At 38.4% G+C, this 25,439-nt stretch overlaps 1 protein-coding gene across 1 annotated transcript in view; it reads right to left on the bottom strand.

Moving 5' to 3' along the window:
* Window positions 1–2,589: 2,589 nt before the first annotated feature.
* LOC121855301 overlaps window positions 2,590–25,439 on the bottom strand; it is a 238,763-nt gene continuing 215,913 nt past the window's right edge. The window contains exons 14-20 of the mRNA XM_042350179.1: window positions 17,093–17,224; window positions 15,650–15,846; window positions 14,368–14,568; window positions 9,185–9,540; window positions 5,551–5,839; window positions 5,281–5,360; window positions 2,590–4,532 (exon numbers count right to left, since the gene is read on the bottom strand). Coding sequence (XP_042206113.1) covers window positions 4,398–4,532; window positions 5,281–5,360; window positions 5,551–5,839; window positions 9,185–9,540; window positions 14,368–14,568; window positions 15,650–15,846; window positions 17,093–17,224 — 1,390 coding nt within the window. The 3' untranslated portion in view covers window positions 2,590–4,397. The remainder of the gene's footprint in view (window positions 4,533–5,280; window positions 5,361–5,550; window positions 5,840–9,184; window positions 9,541–14,367; window positions 14,569–15,649; window positions 15,847–17,092; window positions 17,225–25,439) is intronic.

The following is a 25,439-nucleotide window of genomic DNA, read 5'->3' as shown; positions in this document are numbered from 1 at the left end:
ACCATTATTTTCAAAAGGATTTCGAACTCAGCAGTATTTCTTGGTATCTTCAGCAAGAATAGTGTTCAAAATCTTTGTTCCAGTTTGTTCCAGTGCTCTCAGAAAACTGCCACAAATGTCCTCAAATGATGCTGATGCATTTTCCTCAATTTCTTCCAGTAGATGGCATGAGGACTGGAAAGACTGTTTTCCGTTCCATTTTGGATTTTTACAACTTCAGTTTGACCTTTACTGAGGAGAGCTTCAGACAGTTAATTTCACTGACAAACTCTGAAAAATAGGCCACTTAGAGCAACCATATTGTCTTGGAGAACCTTCCAGCTAAATAATGTTGAACAAGTGAATAAAAAATAAAATGCATACAGTATTTGTAAACATGTTTCCCCATCCTGAAAAAAAAGTATACAGTACAATATTCGAATTCAGGATTAACTCGGCAGCACTCGACCTAAAAAAGTACATAGACAGAATGAAAAAATGCAGAAGAAACAAGGAGTGAGAGATTACAAAATTGGCACAGTATGAAAACATTACAAATGAAAGCAAGAGAGAAAATACAGATCCCTATAAATAATTGCACAAGAGTTTTAACAAAATTTATAACAAACCAGACATTGTCACGAGCTACACCATATGTGTACCAATCAATAGTAAAATGAAGACTGAAGTGAAGTGTTTGCACTTTGCAGCCTTGAGGATGATAAAGTTCTTGTGACCAAATTGGACAGTTCAGCATCTTGTGATCCATTCATACAGCTTGGTGACCCATATTTGGGCCACAGCACATACAGTAGTTTAAGAACCATTGCCCCTCTAAGGTGTCATTCAGTTGACCAAAGGGTTAGTATTGATATCTCAAGTGTTCAAGGGGGGGGGGAATCTTGGGTATCATTCAGGTACAGTACATACAGTAATTGTTATTTTATCTAGGATTTAAATTTTCATCCATAGTATCTACTATTCTTGTATCCCTGTATCTGCCATGTTCTTGGTCCTAATTAAGTGGAACGCTTGGATGCCTATCTATATATTCATTGATATATCAGGACATGTTACACTGCTTATACACTTTAGCATTCCCTTAAAGGATATACAGGTTGTACCTCTCTAGTCCGGCATTCTGTGGTCCGGAAACTCCCGTGGTCCGGAACGATTTTAGTTTGTCCAATAGGTAGATAGGCAGCTTTTTTTCTTTTCTTTTTTTTTACTTATCTGAATTATTATTATTATTACAGGATCATTAAATTTTTGCCCCTCAGGCCCTAATGTGGGTCAGTGACCTATTCCCGGGTGGGCTAATCCCCTTAATAAAAATAAAAAGTCGCAGGAAATTAAGGTTTGTTTACATCCGGCAGTTCGGCTGCTCTCTCTCTCTCTCTCTCTCTGCTAGTCTATACAGAGTACAACATTTAACCCTTCAATATATATGAGCAGTAAATAAGTATTGCTTTCATATTCTTATGTAGAGTAATGACGATATATTTTCACATGTGCGCACTTACATACGAGCAGTCTCACTTTTTTTTTTACCATTAATGGTTAGCTACTTATATTGTTCCATTTATTAACATTAAATAACATTACAGGTACTTCAAGCAACCATATTCATTTTTTACATTAATTTTACTACAGCTAAACTCAGGGTCTTATTTTCTTCAGTTTTATATGTAGAACCAATCAGTCACTGGTTTCGTAAGCTTTAACATAAACAATGCCGACAGCCGTCTCGTCTCCTCTAATATTCCACGTATTATTAATAAATTGTATTGTTAATTTTGCACACACGTACATTAATTCAATAAAAACAGTAAATAAGTGTTGCTTTCATATTCTTATGTAAAGTAATGATGATATGTTTTCACGTGTGCGCCTGCGCACTTACATATGCGATCTCTCTTTTTTCTTTACCATTATCGTTAGCTACTTCTATTGTTCCATTTATTAACATTAAATAACATTACTTAAAACAACCATATTAATTTTACTACAGCTACAACCAAGGTCTTATTTTCTTCAGTTTTATATGTAGAACCAGTCAGTCACTGGTTTTGTAATCAACGAATACAATGCTGTGTCATTTCCTCGTGTGTTTTAATATTCTACGTATTATTAATGAATTGTATTGCTCATTTTGCACACATAAACATAAATTCAATAAAAAAGACATTCAGTAATAAACAATAATGAATCTTTTGTACATAAGAGAAATGACGCTGTTTACACGATTATGCACGTCGTCTGCACGTTGGCGGGCCGTTCAAACCCGTCGAAATTCAAGTTTCCGCCGTCAAAATTTTTATTTATTTATTTTTTGTGTGTTCCAATAAAATACGTTAAGAATTAAAAACTCGCGAAATTTGAGAAGCTACTGTACGACATTTAACCCTTCAATATGTCTTCAAAGAGACCATGATGCAGAGAAAGTGGTGCTAGTGCTTCCAGGCATAAGCACAAGTCACTATCTATCCAGGAAAAGGGTGAATTTCCATGGTCCGGCAATTTCCATGGTCCGGCACCGGTCAGGTCCCGAGGTTGCCGGACTAGAGAGGTACAACCTGTAATAATATTAAAAGATTAAAAAATACTGTATTCTTTTATGTCATTTTATTACTTATGCACTTAGGCTGCACTATACATTATGCTTGATTGGTTATACAATAACATTATTACAATTTACAAATGATCACTTTTTGTGGTAATGTGTTTACTGTATACCCACAATATTGGGTGCCAAAGATATGTACATACAAATGAACAAGAGAACAAACACCCTTTTTGCGACAGGATGACGAGCTCCTGACAACCAGTAGGGCAGAGTGGGAACATGTAAATAGAAATACCTATCATCACTGGTCCCCTATCCCTACACACTGCTAGTCACCAGGTCAGCCCCAGATCAGGCTAGGTCACACTGGGGTCATGAATGCATCACTCTCCTTTGACCTGAGGTTGCCTTAAAGACGGGTGACACGAATCATCCGCCACCACCACCTAAACTTGACTCCACCCACTTGATTGGGTCACCATAATCTCACTTCTGGGTGTCTCTACTGCTCTGGGGTTACAGTAGGGAACATTGACTATATCTTCCATGACATTTATGTTTGTAAACAATAAATTTCTTGAGACAAGAATGAACATCATTATTTATATAATACATACTCGACATTCTTGGAAAAATGAACTTGAACATCCACTCAGACAGCACATTATCAGGTAAACATCTGGTAATGTAGATGGCTTAAGGACCCAATTCTGAAATATTTGGGGATTTTTACAGTATTCAAGTGGTCCATTCCTTCCTCTTGGATTGGCTAAATATTTACTGGAGTGGTGACAGGTCCTACATAAAGAGGTATATTTATCCTAAGGTAGTGACTTCAGAATTCGGGTGTTGGTCCACAGTCGCTCAGCAGGACAGCAGCATTCCGCAACACAAAGGACTAGGAACGTAATTGACACCAGGTGACTTGTTTATGATATTTGAACAAATTACAACAAACATTTGATGAAAAAGCTGACTGAGATATATACCATGGAGTTTCATACTTAGGTCAACTTGGAACTGTAGCATGTGGTTACTGATAGGAGTTAAAAAACTATGGAACAGTAGCAGAAAAGAGGATATATAAATGAGTTCTACTGCATACATATTACAAATCTGACAACATTAATGGTAATTACAACCAAACAATTACTTCAACATTTTCATTTCTCAAAATCAATGTTCAATTTCTACTTGGAATCTTGTTGGTTACAACCTTATTATGAGGGTTCCACATGCCACAGGAACTTATGCCAGTTGATGATCAGCTTGGAACTGGGAAACATAGCCAGGATGTATACTATACCTTACACACTTTATGATGACCCCTGTACCAGTCTCAGGTTTTCTGGCCTCAGGAGTCACAACGCACATCCACGATACTCTATGTACACTTTCTGCTGATTGGTCACACTAAATGCTGTGTCCAGCCAGCTTAGGTTCATATGTTGCACATGCATACTGCCAATCATCTCTGATATCAGTAGTAAATTATTATATCAAATTTAATAATCATCTTTTCATTTACAATATCATACACATAAAAAAAGAAATATATTTTGTGTTGCTATGCTCAGGTTCCTGACCAAAGCAGTCCAGCCCGCACGTGATGCTCAGTTTAGTGGTGGTTCTGACAAGTGATCTCCACAAGGATGGGAGAGTGGGGAGCAGTGAGCCATGGTTCCTGGCACCACCTGCCTCCTTCTTGCCTCTCTTGTGCCCACGACAGCCACAAAGATAAGGCATCAGTAGAGGCACACAGCTCCAATATGTTCCCCAAACAATGCAGTAGAGGATATCAGTAAAACAACCTAGAAGGAAGCACTCCACCGCATCCATCACCATACAGCCCTCAGGTGGTGATTGTGTCTGTGCTGCTCTCACACCCTCTTCCATCATCACTACTCTCTTGGCCTTGTGTAGAACCTTCCACCTCTCCAGATTTTGTTTCAGTTGGTTCTGATCCACTCACTGCATCTTCAAAAGTCTGGAAAACAAGTTAAACTACTCATTCACCACAAGTTAACAATTGATAAAAAAATAACACACTACAGTAAATGCATACAAGTTAATATCTTTCACAATGATCTCCCCTTGTAGTTGGGTAACATCTTATGAACACTAATGCCAACTGGTGGCAGCCCTACAACACAGCCAGAAGGTGCATGGGGGGGGGGGGGATTTTTTTTTCCGGTTTTGAGAAAGTCGTCTCATTACATGGAAATCTCTCATTCCTGGAAGTGCTCTGCACCAATTGTTCCGGCTAACTAAGATATCACTTATTATTTTATTTACAGTACAAAGAACAGCTCCTCTGGGTGACATGACACAGTTCAGCTGCTCAGCTACCCAGCTGACTGACATCAGAAAGGAAGAGAGGAGTGATGTAGTTACATTTTCTGCTCATTGCTTCCACACACAAAAGTTCACTTCTTACACACACACACACCCACATTCCTCATTTTTCTTATTTTATAGTTTTATGTTATATTTTCTATATTTCTAAGCCACAGTAGAGTAATGTAATTTTTTTTCTCAAACGAGCACAGACAAGTGATAAGCATGTTGCTAGAGTGAGATGCTGGGTGAGATGGCTAATGCAAGAGTGAGTTATGCAAAAAATAATAATTTCACGTAAAAATAATTCAAAAAATAACTTGCCATATTTTACTGTAAGTATGAGTTATCAAATTCTGAGTTGAGATTAAAATGAAATTGATTTGTTCAATATTTACCTCTGGAACAGAATCTTCCTTGGAATCTTCACACTCCTCAGGGTGTGAACTGTTCAGTTTGGGCACTTCACTTCCAGCATCTGTGGAAGACACAATACATCAAATAAATTCTTATTATCATGATCAAGCACTATTTTGGGTAAGAACAGTCACCTTAGTATACAGTATTATCTAACAGAATTATTGATTACAGTATATAAATAAAATTAAGAAAAAGAAGTTCCAAGAAATAGCTTCTCATAAGAGGGAAAATTCCAGTGTTTTAATTACCTTCATCTGTATCATGATGATCAGGTGTATCAGAATGGTCTGCAGCAGAAGATGCTACTGAAACAAAGGAACTTGGCCTAGAGCTGTGTGGTGAGGTGGCTGTGGGAGGGATTACCCCTGCTAATACTACAGGAGTAGTAGCAGAAGTAGGTTGACTTGGGGTGGTGGTTGATGACGTCTGGTTTGATACCGAGTTTTGCCTCATATGAAGATCATGTATCCGTTCCCTTGAGGCTACTAGCTCTTTACGCATGCGTTCTCGCTCATCGTCTCGTTCGGATACCAGATTCTGTAGAAGCAGGAGCAAGTTACAAAATATTTCTCCTATTACCGGTTTAATATATATTAATATGATGAACATATGGGACATAATATATGTTGTTCATATTTGTTAAATAAAACACTGAGCTTTACCCGAGTGTTAAACTGTTAAACACACTAATGTTTCCTCTAAGCACTATTGATATGTTTTATAAACTACTATCTTTATTACAAACTCATAATATAAATCTATACAGTACTGTACTTTGTTTGGCAAAATGTTTGTTCATCTTTGACAGTAGCATACACATCTTCAGCCACACCAGCTTATACAAGTTAAAACATCATAAGATTTCCTGGAAGGATATTTTATTAAAACAGTTTTGACATACAGGTATACCCCAAAAACCGACGTCCCATTAACCACAGATTCGCATAACTGATGATTACATATATGTACCTATTGGGGAAATACCCCATAAGTTTCGTTGATACCTTGGAGATCCAACGATCGGGAGAGGAGTAGGAAAGCTGTTTTGAATTTGGCGGGCAGTGGCGTGGTGCACATTCTGGCCACTAGATGGCTCTGTGTGCTGCCTCCGACTCATTCCGCCTCTCTGCACTTGTTTACACTTACAAATATGTCACTGATTTCGTGTTTATTCGTTATTTCCGACTTCGTTTGTTATGCAATCATGTTTAAATGTCCAAGTGAAAGTTCCTCTTGTGCTGCCTCTAAGAGGGGCAGCTTAATGTGATAAGGCATAATAAAAGTGGTGATGGACTAGCAAAAGATTGGTAGAGACTTGAACTTGCCACCCTAGACAAAAGTAAATAACAGCCACAATTTATGTTTTACATTCCTTATTCAATGCTTACTATGATTGCTTTATTTATTTTCTTGCTTGACAGTGTGCACAAGTGATATATCAAGGGTAGATGGGAATTTCTGGAGGGTGGCCTGTTCCTAATCCCCTGAATTTGTTATATTCTTATGGAATTAATTGCGTCGGTTATTGGGGTGTGCATGTACTGTACAGTACTGTATTTCCTAAAATACTATATAGTTTTCAATACAAACTGACCAGATATTAAGAAACTGTAATATTTGGAAAGTTAGTAAGTCAAGATGATGTTGCAACAATTGCAGAAAGACAAGAATAAACTGTTCAAATGGTCTAGAATCTAGACCATTTGAACCATATCTAGACTTCAGATACTGGCAAATGCTCTTTAACATTACAAAATGCAAGATCCTACACACAGATTACAACAGCCCTACTCACAACTAATCTGTAAATAACACTCTCCTGGATACTGTTGATAAGGGGAAAGATTTTAGCATTGTTAAATCATTCACTGAAGGCGGCACAGCAGTGTGTAAAGCAAATCAAGATTTGGAAATTATAAAGTGTACCTTTGAATATGCTTCTTCAACTTTATACAATTCTCAAACAGGTCCCAGTCTGGATTACTGTAATATAGGCAAGGAAACCCTACCCCCAGAAAGATCTAACATCCCTAGAAAAGGTGCAACATAGAGTCACTCAAATGATTCTGGAATTATGTCATCTAGACATCCAATTAGACTGAGCGGAACTAACAACTCTTCAGACATGGCACAATACGGCAGATGCCATTGAAACATTCAAAATCCTGAAAGGGATGGAAAACGTGAACCCGGGACATTTCTTTGTGATGTCACGGACCACCAACATGAAAGGACAAAACTACAAGCTTGCTAAGTTATCACGCAGAATGAATATAATTAAATACTTCTTCACACAGAGGGTATTAGACTTATGGAACAGTCTACCAGCTCAAGCTGTGGAATCAAGAACAGTACTGGGCTTCAAAATAGCCCTTCACAAAATTATTAAGAACAATGGAGGGATACTACACAGGCTACTGGCCTCCTTCCCTTGGCATGGCCAACTGTAGTGGGTGGCCATTAGGTAAAAAAAAGGGTAATGAATATAATGTAATAATAATAATCACTGGAAGTTCATGTGTAGGATAAGATGATGAAACTGCAGCTGCTGGGAATCTGCCATGTATGTGTGCATTGGCAAACTAATAATACAATATTACAAAAACTATAAATCCCACGATTATTCATCCCTTTTTCAGATACTTTCTTAATGAAAAGAATAATTAATCATCGTCCTCTAGATAAAAATTGTCTCAACTTGCTGCTGTATCTGTTATTATTGTCCATATATATTTTTGATAGGTAGCAGGTTAACCCAGACCTCTATTTTTAACTATTATAGTTCCTTACTGTACATATGTACTGGACTGTACTGTACTGTACTTTCCTGCATAAAGATAAAGGTGTATATGATAAAAGAATAACCACAAGTATATAATGAGAAAACACTATTTATATTTTTAATTACCCGTACAAGCTTTTAGAAAATTTTCCACTAGAAGCAAAAAAAAAAAAAATATTAAATGTATCAAAGCAAATGGCAGAAAAAGGATTGAATCGTTAATGCAGTACCTAACCACAACATTTATATATGAAGGACAATAAAAAATTCACAATATTAACCCTCCTGCTGCCTGACAACACAGGTTGCATCACTGAGAGCCATGACAGTTTCAAGACTCCTCCTACTCTTTTGCCTTGGACAGAGCCACAACCTCTCATGTATAGTACACAGCCTGTCTAGTCACAAATGTTTATAAATAACTGTTATGTTGAACCTGCATAATTTTTATAATACTTTTGTATGTGTATATATCTTGTACAAGAAGTAATCTATTTCCTAGAATGAAAAAAGCTGTATGTTTTTGTGGTAATATTTAGTTATTATTTAGCTACAAATAATTATGTATTCTATGGAAATTTATAGGATTACAGTATACTAAAGGGTCCATTTTCTTTTATATACTGATGGTCCTTGGCCCGGCGGTTATTCTGACTCATGGCTGGCCCTTAGAATCTAAACAGAAGGTTAGTTAATGAATATTTTCCTGATTTACCGTGTTACCGCAGATTATTATGAGTTGTGATAACTAGCACTTATTAAGGAATATATAAAGAAGGCTTGTGTATAGAAATGACAATTACTCTGTACTTATTTACTTGTTATTCACATAAAAATGTAACTCTCTTAACGTGTATGCTCTTTCACAGGAACTGTGTGATTTTCTGCTCATTGAGGCCTCAAGTAAGGTCAAGCTTGTATTTTATTACAGTTATTTATACAGAAACCTAATTCTGGATGATGCAGCCTGCATCATCAGCTAGCAATAGGGGTGAGAATTATTCAACTGGACATAATGCATAAGGGTTAATAGTTTGCTGTTCATTGATCAGGTTTATTATACCAAAATTATGAGTTACTGGTGGCAGTTCTGTACTTACTAGTAAAGAAGAGAGTTGCTGAGTCAATACTGTAGAGATGGTAAGAAGTTTAGTCATTGGTGCTTGATACAAGGGTAAACTAGTAGCCTTGTTAGCACTATCATTGTTGGCTCTTGCTGCCACAATGTCTCCTTCACTAATGTTAAGGGCCTCATTCAGTGTCTCCTGTAGACACTTGGCTTGGAACATAGCAGCCAAAACCAACTCTCTGGGTTCTTTGTTGCCCACTGTTGGTTCTCCTGCCATGTCTACCACGTTCTCAAAGTGCTCATGCGGAATGTTTAGGATGTCAGCAATAATATGTTGTTTCTCCTCCAATGCCTGACGAATTTTTAAGTCTTTTCTACGTAGATGCTCTGTAATACAAATGTGGGGATCATTTAAACAATGAATAATCTGAATAAATAGGAGCAAAAACCAGCTCAATTGTAGAGGACTTGACTAATTATGCAACAATAACTTAACACAATTATCTAAATACAGTAACTACTCAAATTTGTGATGATGTAGTAAAACACAGGGTAATGTTGTTCAACTAAACTATACTGTGTGGTTAATATATTGGAAGCTTATGAGAAGCGAACTATACATAAAATCATTCCTAAACAACAAATTGTTCATTCATATTCAGTACTTTGATTATATAGCACATGTAAACACGATCAAGAAATTTTCTTTACAGTTTTGTGCTAGACAATATGACACAATGGACAGAGGATATTGTCAACTCTACCGAGACACCACAAGTTGCAATGTTCATTTTGACATTCATTGGATCCATTCATAAAGACACTTTTTGAAGTGTGTGTGTGTGTGTGCACTGTTGTCATATTATTTATTTAAGGCCAAAATGAATTTCTGAAACAGCTGTCCTTTTCATTTTCCATAAACAAAATGAATATTCAAACTGTCCATATTTATGACATGAGTCATATTAAAGATTATTATTTTCAAATACCTGTACAGGTACTTTTTTTGATTCAACATATTTGTTGCTGTATTTTAAGATACCTGTATACAGTAATGTATTCTGACTAATGTATAATCTATAAAACTTTTCAAAAAATTTACTCTGCCTGAAGACTTACAATGCTTGTCAAATGCCTCTTGTATTAAATATTTATAGAACTTATCTTGTATAATACTTTGGTCAAACCCAAGACCCACCATCCATCATACGTCTTTTTCAAACAATTTCAACCTGACATGAACTCTATAAAGTTACTTCATGTCTGAAAAAATCACAGTATGTTCACATCCTAAGGAACATATTACTGTCTAAAGATTTTCCAAAGAATGACTAATATACAAAAAAATTATTTGTTGCGCACTGTATTGTTAACATATGTACGCACGCACGCACGCACTCTTGCACACAAACAGACACACGTTTTGGAAAGAAGTGGGATCAGCGTTGACCAGTAATGAACAGTGTTTATGCCAGGGAATTCAGCACTAGACAGTATCAGTGAGAGCAGTGACCCACCAGTGAGAGAAGCACCCCTGGGAACTGATCACCATCTTCTGACCAGGAGGTGCTAATTTATCCACCCTGGGAACAACAGTGGGTCGGCTTCACACTTGGCTATGAGTTAACACAACACAATTTAACAGAGAGTGAGGTACTGTGACACCACCTGGTGTTTCATGACCACGTGAGGTCCTTCATATTAACACCTATGGACGAGATACTACACCACATGAACACCACACCACTGGGTGTCTCCATGACCACGTGAGGTCCTTCATGTCAACACCTACGGGCGAGTTACTGCACCACTAGGCCTATGTGACCTCACACAGTATGGCATGAGACCAGCCCAGACCATCAGCTGTAAACTATAATAATTTGTATGTACAGTTCATGTTCCTTCTCCTTTCAGTAATGAAAGCTTTTGTTAAACGACCCACCCACCCCATGTCTTTGTATGTAATAAGTAATTTTTGTCTAATGTATATTTTCAGCCTTCAGGCTGCAGAACTTTCTCAAAAAACCGTTAATAATTATTATTATTATCATTATATGATCATATTTACTTTATATCATAGGTACTGTAGTCATTTCCAGCATTTGAATATGGTAAATGTAGGATTTTTCCTGAGCACACAGGCAACTGTACACAGTTACACAATCTAAGAATTAGAATCTAATATCTGTCCTCATAAGTAACTACATCCTTTGTTTATCAAGAAAAAATTTGACCAGGTCCATCTGCTATATCTGAGACAAGTGAAATAGATGACATATAAAACTAAAAGCATTTCTCTATAACGTTATGTAATACAAGGTAAAATGAGTACAAAAAGCTTGGATGCAGGACACTATACAGAAATAAAGTACAGTACAGTATATGATGTCTGAAAAATCTCAACCCAGAGAGAAATACTGTATAAACATCAGTATATTAATTGATATATTGTTGGAAAAATGAATGCTGTGTTATGGGTACATGGCGAGTATTTGTAGCATCGTTCTAACAATATGTCCAGAACTATTTTGAGTACTGATTTCACTCAGGATTCAGACACTTTGAACACTTTGTATAACAACTGTAAGAATGATCTGAAATGGAGAATATGTGGCAACAAACATCTAAGCTGGGGTATAATTACTATGTGGTATAAAGCCACTGATGAGAAAAAACAAAAAACTCACATGGCATTACAGTAGCTACATACTGTATGTTTTCCTGGTGACATTATATACTGTACCTTGCTCAGGGTGATACCGTAATTCATACTACCATAAAGAACAATTAATCTGCCAATAAATAATGCTTTCTGTTACCAGTTTTGACTATTTAATATACAGTGAATTCTCCACTAACATGTCTTCTTTTAACCAGAAATCTCAGCTAGATGTGAATTTATTGGGGATTTTGATAATGGCAAGTGAGTATTCTGAAGGTTTGCAGCATGGACACTGATTGGCTAGTCACATGACTTCCTAGACATACTGCTGAGATCACAAGCTTAGGTATAACACTGTTATTCCTAATAGTGATCTAAACCAGTGGTGTCAAACTCAAAACCTTTCGAGGGCCAATTCTTATTTTAGTTGCCCTCTTCAGGGCCAACACAAATGCTATATCACATTTGTTTTACTTGCCCTGATATTTGTTTTACTTGCCCTGATATGTGTTTTACTTGCCCTGATATGTGTGATATTTGTTTTACTTGCCCTGATATGTGTTTTACTTGCCCTGATATGTGTTTTACTTGCCCTGATATGTGTTTTACTTGTCCTGATATTTGTATTACTTGCCCTAATATTTGTTTTACTGTACTTGTTCTAATATTTGTTTTACTTGCCCTGATACAGTAAATCCTCGTTTAACATTGCCCCTGACAGAGTTGTTTTGTTATAAAGTCGCTACTCTTTAGATACTCATGATTCGGACAGCCTCCTGCCAATTCGGTATAACGTCGTCACAGACTACTTTGTACGGTGCATCACCCTCTCTCACCCAGCCAGAGTGGGAGGAGGAGCAACCCTCCTCCTCTCCCGCCCATAATTTCACAAATGAACTCCATACAAGTTATTCATGTGACTCATAACATCATATGATATCTAAATACCACAAAATCATAATGTTATATATAAATACCAATGCTTTACAATTTTTTATCTATACAGTACTATATGCATCATGTATTTTATATCATCATAAATCAGTCAACTTTTAGAAATGTATCAATGTATCAAGTTCACAGTTTTACTTAAGACACTTATGTCCACTGATATGGTGCTTTCCCTTCCCTTGTTCAGCTAGTGAACTACTGTTTCCTCTGGCTTCGAGTTCAACGATTTTGACCTAGGTATTAATTTTCATCCCTAGGTTGTTCAGGGGTCAATACCCAACAAGGTGAGAGTAGTGTCCTTCATAACATTCTCACTACTGACCTCTTGCTCTACAATGGCTGTGCTCATGGAAATCACAACCATTATCTACTTGTCTGTCTGGCACACGGACATTAAAAAACATTTGACTGGCTATTATCCTGGCTAGTCAAGGCTGCTGGGCGAAATAAATGTTCCGATTTTGACCGGAACATATCTTGTTTACAAAGAATACTGTCTGGTTAAGATAAATTTAACATTACATTCTCTATTAATAAGTCAATCTGTACACACCAGTTAGTCCAGTTAAGGGAGAACTCACGGTATCAAGAATGAAGAAAATAAGTAAAATACCTAATGTATTTTTCATGTTAATTTCAACTACAGTTATAATGACATGTTGTCTAATCTACTACACCAACACAGGTCAACATATTTGTACATATACATTTTTTTCATTTTAAGTTAATCAAATGGAAGTCCAGGATATATTGATAATAATAAATTAAATGATGATGCATTACTAAATTATATTCTTTAGTATCATTCCTGAACTCCCATAAAATATTATATGCACTACTGTAACTAATTTACGTTAGTGAAAAAACAAATTCCTTTCCATTTAGACGGTAAAATGAGGCTCCTCACACCATACCTGAGAGATACCTCTATTTAGGAAACTCCATGTGCTTGTTGAGTTCTGCTCATTTCACCACACACACACAGTGAGAATTGTCAATGTTGAGAAAGAAAAAATATAACAATAAGGTAAAAATACAGTCTAGAACATTTATAATAATACTCAAACTGACCTGTAAATACATCATAAGTTAAACAGGTTCTAGAACAATTGTTAGTCAAAGAATATTACGCTGCTGATACAGGCCAAGATGCAAAAATAAAAAAGGGAGGGTTGCCTCCATGTCATGCGTGTTAGCTTAAGAATAAGTAAGAATACACATTAATAGCAAGACAACCTTATTATGAAGCATCCTTTTACATATTGGAAATTGATGCAGCAATTTGGATTATTAATGAAAAATATGTAACCCATATGTAGTATTTAAAGGTTTCCATTATTAAAGGCTGCTTCTGGTGAAATAATGTGCAACAAACTAATGGTGTGTGGTTCTTGGGCACCCCCTCCAACAGTCTACAAAAATGGCAGAAAGCTAAGAACTACAAAACATTGCTTTAATAAAACTACAAGTAGCTCTTCTCAAATATACACAAGTCAATATCACTAAGATCACAAGAACACTAATCTCACATCTCCATAAATCTTAGTTGTTTCTGAGCATCCCCAAAACACTGAAGATATAGAGTAACAAGGAGGGTTTACCTATGGGAGTGAGGACAGGCTCTGCAGAGAGGACCACTCCCTGAGAGACCTTCACCTCGGAAGGCTGGATGAGCGTCGGGCCCTCCACGATCTGGATGATCTGGACCTCCTGTAGACGGCGGCCAGAGGCGGGGCTCCGGCCGGCCGAGGGGGAGGGGCCACCTGGGCCGCTACTGCTGCTGCTTGCCCCGCCCGCCTCTGCTGTCATTACCCAACAACAACCATCACCATTCAGCACCACTCACCATCACCACTTGCACCACCACCTCTACCTACTCACTGCCTTCATAATGATTCACTTGACATATGTTCATTATTGAGGGTATGATTGCATAAGGGAAAAAATACCATTATAAACACTACCATGCAAGTATCCCAATAAAACTAAAAGGCCTTAGGATTTTGTTTGTGGTCTGTGGCAAAGCATTTTTTAATTATCAGGGAGAAGTTTAGATAATATTGCTGGGGAACTCTGGTCTAAAAAATGGAATTTAAGAAATAACATATTAAGAAGGCAGTGATAAAATATCAACTTGAACTGAGCTACATGTGGAGGAAGGGCACTAGTGGTGAAATGTGGGTGGGATATTTTCTTAAAGAGTGCATTTGTGCAAGCTTTAGGAACCCCATTGTGAAGAGGCTAAATACACACTTTAACCCCTGCCATGCAGCAAGCCAAGGGTATAGTCATGTTTTAAGAGCTAAGTGCATTACTTACAGCAGCTTATGGAAGTGGTCAGTTCATAGTGCCAAATTATCAATGCATTACATAGTGAAGTGGTTTGTATACTTCTCAATACAAGTATAGGAATATGATATTAAAAATTAGAAAAATGAGCATCCTCAGTAGCATGGAGAGCTCTAGAATTTCAGGAGGTGTTGCAGCCCACCGGGCTGAACTGTTCCTGCTATTCTGTGTGCAGGCCTCATCACTTTAGTACCCTAATGAACCCAAGACTAGCATATCCCCCCTTTCTTTGTGATGAAGGGTGCCACCCCATGCAACAATGGAACACTAGATATACTGTATTATGAAAAGGAGAGATTTCATCTACTGTACAGTACTAATCTAAGTGAAGAATTAAAGAGTATTTTCTTGCTTTCATGACACTGAGTACTAGAATTATACTTCCAAGCAGAGCAATTAAACCCATTACCAACTGCACCCAGTTTGATGAAAATAATCAGAAAGATTCACTTCTAAATTGAAGAGGAAAAAGATGCCAAAAACAAAAACACCACAAGGGAACTTGTGGCAGCCTCTACACATACACCCACTTACCTGTTTTCTTTGTCAGAGTGTCTGGTGAGGCTGGAGGTTGTGCTGCTGGAGTTGTTGTGGGAGTGGAGGATGGCTCTTCAGATTTACAAATCTGCTCTGCAGATTTGGAGGCACCTTGATGGGTTTTACTGTCAACAGAATTATCATTTGTGCCATCTGCTGGGTCTCCACCATCAACATCCACATTATCATCCACACTGAAAACAACAGGAGATGTTAATATCAAATGAACAATTCTTAGAATAAATAATACAATAAAAAAAAAAGCAGAGGTGTCATAATATTGTAATGTCCTTCCTTATTCTGCCAGTAATATTTTTGGATACCTGGATGTCTATATGAAACCAAGTGAACAGAGATGGAATTTTTTTGTCTTGGATTTGCAAATTAACAAGGTGAACTGCTTTAGGAATCTACACTAATGGATGAAAACAAAACACTATTACTGTACTGTATTCAACTCACAAGAAATAGGTAAATAAGGCAAGATGAATGAACTATAATGTAGTGTATAAGGAGATGAGTAATATAAATAACTACAGATGAAAACATTAGAAGTGCAATGTAGTCTAAGGATTTTTCAGGCTAAATTATCCATACTAAGATTCCCTATCCTATGTCTTATTGTTAGATTAGAAGTATTTCTGCATTGTGTTTTGGGAAGGCTGAAGCTAGATGGCAGTTCATGGGGTGATTGATGTTAATTTGATCAGTGCTGCTCATATGCTGTAAGTACACAAGGCATAAAGACTTTGTCAGGCTTAAATTCAAGTGGGGTCTGCACTAATGTAGCCAAGCCGTAAACACTAGTTTCACCCTCTTTGTACAGTACCCCTAAATGGGGAGGAGGGATCTTCTTCACCCCACCCCACCCCTCCCTGGCATACATGTCTGCAAGGTACTTAAGCAACATATTGATGATTTATGAATGGGAAGTAATTATAACTCTAGTTTTAACAAAATGACTCGACTTCTGTTCCAGTAATCCTGAAATTAATAGGGACATTCCTCTCCCAAGGGGCAATGTAATGGTAAACATGTAATACCACGTTGATTGGTGCACTGAAGCCCCGTGTTCTGGCTTGGAAACTAACACCCATCAATGCTTGGAAATCTGAGTTAAGTGTTTGGAAATAAAAATCCTGACAGAGTGCCTTACCAATTTAAGGATGAATAAGAAATACAAGGTAGGGTACCTGTATGATGCTACATTATAAAAGGATTACATTGTTATTTTCACGATTTTCTTATTGATCTTGAATATTCTAAGTAAATTAAACAATAATCATTTTTAATGAAGATTGATTTTAATCCTACTGTATTTTATAACCTTTAAAAGAAAATATCTAGGAAACATAAAAACAGTGAAAGAAATAATCCTTGGGGTAAAAATTCTTATGTTCTTTAAACAGTTCACAAGTCATAAGATGGTACAATACATACTCTCTGAGGGGGTCAGTAGTGGATGAAGGTTGGTCGTCAGGGTCTTGTAGAGGAGTCTGGGGATGTGATCGACGGTTGCGACCATCTCTGGCTGTATAAGCTTCTTGGGCTTCTTGAATATGACGGAACCATCTGTAAAAGAACAGAACTGAATTATTAAGAGCATCCTAGGTACAAAATGAGGTGGTTAATATTGTGATACAGTACGGTACAGTATTGGAATATTGTGGCAATGAGACTGAAATACTGCACCATTAATAATAACAGAATTTTGCTTTTAGCTCCATGTTTCAAACTACCAATCTCCATGTACAGTACTGTACTGTAGTTCCACAAATCCTAAGTACAAATCTATGCACTGTGTTGCTTCATTTTTTCTATATTGAAATTCACCTCACTAGAAGTGAAATTACATCATACATAACACAATATTTCACTCTTACTTCAAGGTGAGATAATGTACAGTACAGTATTGTAATGTACTTCAAGTATCTCATCTGAATACAGTATAATGATACAGTACATGTATATCATAATTAGACACTCGATGCTCCCATCAAAAATTTTGTGTATATTTTTCTCATAATTCAATCAAGGAATAAAATATATTAAAGAACAAAGACACACCAATGTATATTAAACTGTCCAAATGGTGTTTCATCATGAAATAATAATAAAACAAGCAATGCCTTCAAAACAAAATTGTCGGGTTTTTTTTAATAACAATTAGGACACATTTGTGTTTTCTTTGATTACTGATTAAAGTACCATTAAAAATTATATCTAGAAAAAAATCCTTGTATTATGAACTGATCAAAAATTATCGGCAAGTAGTAATTGGTTGAAGCAAGTACAGTATACCATGTGGTGATAAAATAAGCATCTTGTATGATACTCGAGGATTCGACTCTAAAATTTCTGGACTATTACAAAGGAGTTAGCATTATGAAACAGTGATGACCCCATAAATATTGTCAAACAGATGTATAATAATGTTTGGAAGCCTTACTGAGTAGAGCAATACCTGTACGTGTAGTGGTGGGTGATGGTGGTTGGTGGGTGTGCTGGTAGTAATGATGGTGGTTGGTGGGTGTGCTGGTAGTGAGCAGTAGTATTGGTGGTGAACAGTAATGGTGATAGTGTAACTCAGTGAAGAAGAACCAATGGAAGTTGACAAATAATGACCAAAATGATGAAATGGAAATATAAGTACATTAGAACGCCCCACGCCCCTCGCCCCGACACAACACCAAAACTTTTCACAGCCGATATGCAGTTACCTCAAGAATGGCCTATGTGGGAATAAGCTGTCAAGAAAACTATCAATTGACAGAAATTTCTCAAGTCAATTATATTTGTGGTGATGGACAGTGAAGGTATTGGGTGGTGGTGGGAACAGGGATTATAATGGTGAGGGTGGTGGTGGGCGGTGATGGTGGGCGGTGAGGGTGAGTGATGGTGGGCGGTGAGGGTGGTGGTGGGCGGTTGAGGGTGGTGGTGGGCGGTGATGGTGGGCGGTGACGGTGGTGGTGGGCGGTGAGGGTGGTGATGGTGGGGCGGTGAGGTGGGCGGTGAGGGTGAGTGATGGTGGGCGGTGAGAGGAAAGGTGGTGGGCGGTGAGGGTGAAAGGTGGTGGGCGGTGAGGGGTGGGGGGGTGGTGGGAACAGGGATTATAATGGTGAGGTGGTGGGTGATGGTGGTGGGCAGTGAGTGGGTAGAGGGTGGGTGATAGTGGTGAGCAGTATGGGTGGGTGGGTGGGTGGGTGGGTGGTGGGTGGTGTGGGGTGGTGGGGGTGGGTGGTGGGCGGTGTGGTGGTGGGTGGTGGGCGGTGCGGGTGGGCGGTGGGTGGTGGTGGTGGGCGGTGGTGGTGGGCGGTGGTGGTGGGCGGTGGTGGTGCAGGTGGGTGGTGGTGGTGAGCAGTGCGTGGGCGGTGGTGAGTAGTGGTGGGTGGGTGATGGTGGGTGGGTGATGGTGGGTGATGGTGGGTGGGTGGGTGTGGTGGTGGTGAGCAGTGTCTGGTGGGTGAGCCAACCAACTCACGCCCTATAAATACCACAGCACGAGATGTCCGCAGGCTGGACACCCCCTCACCTTTAACACCCCCACCCCTTCCCATCACACCCTCACCTCTTCCCATCACACCCCACCCTTCCCATCACACCCCCACCCCTTCCCATCACACCCTCCTCTTCCCATCACACCCTCACCTCTTCCATCACACCTCACCTCTTCCCATCACACCCCACCCCTTCACACCCTCATTCTTCCATCACACCCTCACCCCTTCCCATCACACCCTAACCCCTTCCGTCACACCTCACCCCTTCCCATCACACCCCATCCTTCCCATCACACCCTCACCCCTACCCATCACACCCCACCCCTTCCCTCACGTTATCTCAACTTTCCCTAACACCGACCCCCCACCCTCAACCTCCACAACTCACACACACAACATATATCATAAACCTCCCACTGATGTTTAATATTTGCATAATAATAATAATAATAATAATAATAATAATAATAATAATAATAGTAACAGAATGCAGCACATAACACGAGAGGAACACATCTGTTCCAGCAAAAAGAATGAATAATGGCTGACAGCATTACAGTGGAAAAAACTCGAGTGAAAAATTATTATTATCTTTATTACTGCTATTAATTTATTACCGTAACTTTTAATATATTATTGTTATTTTCCAATAGCTTGGGTTGGGTTTGCTCCCATCTACCCCCACTCACTGTAAATTTCCTGTAAAATGTTGGGTGCTTGAGAGACACTAGTCGACTGTTGTAATGCACAGTATACCAGAGGTCAACATCGCTGTACTGACACACAACATTATGCTTTAGTGTCGAGGGATATAACTGGTCCATCGCTGAGTTGCGAAGCGAGCGTCCCAAGGTTACTGAATTTAACTGGCCACACGTCATAAAATTATACTCAACGGATATCTAAAGGTAGAAGTGAACGACGGGGTCCGATTAGCAGATTTGCGAACCAATGAGACAAGTTTCCACAAAAAAAAAGTTTCCGGTATCTATTTAGAGCCTACACAGCAAGGTTACGTGCTACAACAGTACAAGCGTAATGAGGCGTTCCTCACAAACAGGTTTATCTAAGTTAAGGTCGCAGGTAACACAATAATGTTCAGTGATCCACTTGGAATGTGTCATCTTGGGGTGCAGTTAGAAGTGGTGAGAGCGGGCAGGGCCAGTAGTTCAAAGAATTATTTCTATTGTAGTTACTTCACGAAAAAAAACAAAGAGCTGACTAAAGATGTAAAAAAAATTACAGAGCTAGTGTTTAACCGCACTACTACTGCTGCACTCCCCCATCCTGACCGTGCTGAAGCAGTTTATTTAGTGGCTCGCAACAGAATGATCAGAATTGCATAAACAGTTGATAGCAGATATTGTCAAGTGTTGAAAGAATTTGGGCAGCAACAGTACTCCATATGTACTATTGTGGGATGTTTGTAAAGGGAACTTGTTACCAATAGAACCATTGTCAATATACCCTTTTAGGAAAGCTGTAAATTACAACAGTTTCAGCCAGGTGTATTTCTTACATCATTTTTTTTTACTAAAATGGACCAGGTGAGGTACAAGTAGGTGTTGTCCCATTAATAAAAAAAAGATAAATAAGTAACCCATTCGAGAAACTACATTGGACATCAGAGAGAATTTGTTTGTGAAAGCATCCAGGACTTGAGATGGATCTGGTCCCGACTATGGGTTCACAGCCAGAAGAATAGAATGGATTACACTTTTCTTGGACCGAAGCTTGATATTAACTACTGTAATTTCCAATTTCCAAGAAGGTGTAAATAAATCAAGATGACAAGAACACGTTTAGGATAAATTGGGTGAAGTCACTAAGAATATGTCCACCTGTGTTTGTGTCTGAGATTTAGTAAGGGTACAGTATTGGGATTACAAAGGGTGACAATTTAAGGCATACTGAAGGATATTATATCTTGTGATAAAAGTTAAGGCGTCAGGGAGAGCTGGATTACCAAAGTTAGGGGAGCGACAGTACCAGGGAGGACAAAAACGGCGTTGCTCTTTGATGGATGGAGACTGGGACGAATATATTGTTGAGAATTAAGTAGGGGTTAGATTAGGGTCGATCTCTCGAGAAACTTGTGTCTGTGAGGACTGGGATGATGATCAGGCTGCAGTGAGTTGACCTTCATTATCATCAACTGTTATGAAGCGATTGACTTAGTGAAAGGAAGTGTAATAAAAAAATATCTTGGATTTGTATACTTTCTGGTGTATCGTATAAATTTTTAGTTTTAAATTGGAAGGTATTGCCCGACTTCACCTCGACCTATCTCGGTTTATCAATTATCACCACACCTACACTACCCACCAAGAGCATATCCCACAAATACTGACTCGTGTAGCCAGAATTACGACTTTAACAACTGTACACACACAAGCAGCGGGTGTGTGAAACGGTTCAATATATATATTTAAAGCTGGAGACGAGTGGTAGCTTCTACTGAAGACTACACCAGGCTTTGTGCAGTCAAATTATATATATTATGTAAAGAAGCTAAACTCCATTAATGACAACAACGGGATACAGAGTAAGTCTAGACCAATGAGAGGCAGAGTGTTGAATGACGTCAACGTGACGTAAACCTTCACCTACCTGAATATGGCAGCTCAGCAGGACTTCGCCGAGATGATGCCCTTTACGACTCATTTTACCAACGTCGCCTCCACACTCACTCAGTTATGGTGAAGCAATAACAATGTACCACCTTTCCTCCCACAAGTAACCAAAGACGTAATAATAACAATCACTCAGTTATGGTGAAGCAATAACAATGTGCCACCTTTCCTCCCACAAGTAACCAAAGACGTAATAATAACAATGCCAATAATGATAATATTAATAAAAAAATAATAATTAAGTTTTCTTTACTTCCACTTCATCTAGATAAACAAATGCGCACAAATAATAAGCAACACAAATTGACAAAAACGAGTAGAGACGTTCATGAAGCCTTTATGCTCAGGTCAGTGCCGTTAAGGTCTCTTTACCATTAACCCTGAACACCATACCCGAATATACTGTACACTAATAAAACATCAGTACAGTACATAACTACACTAGTTGTACAGTACACGAATTTTAACATGGTTCGAGAATTCCACCATACCATCTTTGGCGTTGGTTAACCTAAATGAATAAGGCTAGTTTAGTTAGGTTGGGATAGGTTAGCTAGAAAATGTTACCTTGTTTTACTTTGGATGGGCTAGGTTATTTTGGCTACGTTTGATCACTAACAGAATACTTAAATATTTAATAGATAAAACTCGCTTGATCATCTCCACCATACACAGTTTTACCCTTCAAGAGGACAGGACAACGTAATATGCTTAATCGTAAATAAATTTCCTAGCGAGTAAACGTATTGATTTTGGCAGGACAGCGTCAAGCCGAAAACAATCAGTGAATTTTTTTGTCACTGAGGCAGCACCCGACGTAAGGGGCTTTAGGACGTAGTTTTCTATATAGATTTGGGGCATTATGACTCTCGGTTTCTATACATATTTTTGGCATTATTACTCTCGGTTTCTATACATATTTTTGGCATTATTACTCTCGGTTTCTATACAGATTTTTGGCATTATTACTCTCGATTTCTGTACACATGTCGGGGATCTTGTCTCATTTTCTGTGCGTTTCGTTTCCTACATAAAAGTAATCATACGTTTTACTAGAAAAAGAAAAAATGCTTAATGTTACAGCATGCTTTCGTTTATACTCCTATATACCACGCCATTAAGGTTCTAATATCAACCAATCATCTCAGGCTTGGCGACCACAGTCCTCCACCTTAAACGTTCTCGTGCTGTTAGAACCAATACTACAATACAGTATTTTGTATATCTCTGGGGGGACCAAAAGTTTTAAATTTCATTCATCCAACCCAGTCTCTGCCTTCCCAAGCTCTCCTACCCTTAACTTTACCCATTATTATTTGTTATCCCCTCATCCCTAATATAATGAGCCTTTAATGTACAGTTATCGTAATGTTATCTACCCTCACAACAAAGATTAAACTTTCTTAGCCCATACCATCAACCACAACCACGTCTCAATGCTGTACCGCAGTTTAGGTCAAACTGTCAGTGTCCAAGTCGTAACAGCTGATCAGTACTGGCGGACGTATGACCAACTTTTTCTTAAGCAATCCTTACATAACAATTCCTCTTACAATTTAGAAAAAGAGAAGTAATTTCAACGTATCCTAACCTAACCCTCGACCAAAATTACATCAAGATAACAGTACTTAAAAGACACTGCCGTACACGTTCCTCAAGTCAGAGTCTAAGTGAAATAATTTTTAATAAACTCTCGTGTGTGTGTGTGTGTGTGTGTGTGTGTGTGTCGGGGAGCCACTTGGTTGACTAGCAGTGCAGGTGTGCCCCCTACCTACAGTACCTCTCCCCTTACCTTGTCCAATATATTTATCCTCTCTTAACTCTGATCAATAAACTCTGGCCTCCTGTAGTAGTGGCAGGCAAAATAAACCATCTTAAACTGAAACATGACGCCGAGAATAGCAGGACCTACGTCAGTCAGCAAGTAGGAAGAGCGGATTGTATTGTATTGTCAGGTGCCGTCAATACAATGAGCCGAGGCCGCCCGCCATCCCAACAAATATGTCAATAACACTGTATCGTGTTTTGACGTAATTACTCTTGTTTTGGCAGGTCAGGAGTGAGCCAACACCATCGCCCGTGAACAACAAAACATACAAAATACTGCAAGGTTGATACATAAACTTCGCGTCTGAAGGCATTTAGTGTGACTCACGTGAGAAAACCGCGGGGGTGTAAGTTTGGAAGCCTTCAAACAGCAGCAAACTGATTCAGGCTGTTGGTAATGACACAATCACTGTCACACGTAAGACACTCAACAGGTCACATGTTGATATAAAACGATTTCCTCAAAGACACACACGCCCGAATTATTAAACAACACCTTCCCTTGAAGAGGGTCGTCGTGTTTCAACCCGAGTTTTAAACTAAACGAGTCCTGAGGGACACCGCAGTACAGTACTTAACGGGGTGGTGGCGGTAAAATTAACTAATTCCAATATTATAAATTAATTTTATTGGAACTAGTTAATCTTACCGCCTCACCACCCCGTTAAGTACTGTACTGCGGTGTCCCTCAGGACTCGTTTAGTTTAAAACTCGGGTTGAAACACGACGACCCTCTTCAAGGGAAGATGTTTAATAATACGGGCGTCACTCTTTGGTAAAACAGATGATCTTGTACAGGACTTGATTGGCAGCAGTCTAGGTTCTCGAGGCCGAAACGTGTTTACTGGTCACAGATACATCACTTTCACCCCATGTTCACACGCTGAGTACGGTATCTTTTTCCTAAGTATATATATATATATATATATATATATATATATATATATATATATATATATATATATATATATATATATATATATATATATATATATATATATATATGCCAGAGTTGACTGGTATTTTGGCAAAATACACCTTTTCACATATCAGTTGAGACATTGTTACATAACTATTTGACAAATTTCATAACCGAATGACAGAACACATATCGAATGACAATCTAAAATAACTGTTCGTTCATGCTGACGGAAGTGATTGACATAAGTTATGAAGTTGACAGACGTGAACAATAAACCGACAGTCTACATATAGTATAGTTTGAGAATGTAACAATTGGAGAATGACGTACCACCAACAGTTATTTGAGATTGTCATTCGATATGTGTTGTTATTTGGTTATGAAATTTGTCAAATAGTTATGTAATAATGTCTCAACGGATATGTGAAAAGGTGTATTAAGTTTGAATCTTGAGCGTAAGTTGAGGTGCTAAGAAAAAAAAATCAAATGAGTAACATGACAGACGGTTTTCAGGTTGTATTCGCCGCTCAATATATGCGGGTTACAGTGACCTGGTATGAACAGCAATGATGAAATATAATAGTACAAATATACTCTCCTTAGAGACACAACACATCACAGGTGATGGACAATGTGTGTGCTGCTCAGATTCTTTTTTTTTAATCAGTACGTTAGCCTCATTATTTATTTTGTCATGTTCTTATTAACTAAATTCCTTTCCTTCAATGAGAGAGAGTGGGTGTAACTATGATAATATAACAACAACACCAAGTGCATGAGGGGAGACTTCACCTCACGACCAGGGATCCTCTACGCTCGGGTTTGTCATGGTGGTGGTGATGATGGTGGCCAGCTTGGTGGTGGCTGTTCACTGATGGTTGCTTCTCCGTCTTGTCTGACAGGGA

Source organism: Homarus americanus, unplaced genomic scaffold (genome assembly GCF_018991925.1).
Source record: "Homarus americanus isolate GMGI-L3 unplaced genomic scaffold, GMGI_Hamer_2.0 scaffold32063, whole genome shotgun sequence".
Classification (NCBI taxonomy): domain Eukaryota; kingdom Metazoa; phylum Arthropoda; class Malacostraca; order Decapoda; family Nephropidae; genus Homarus; species Homarus americanus.
The sequence above is the reverse complement of the archived record's forward strand: the minus strand, read 5'-3'. Positions and strand labels throughout refer to the sequence as shown.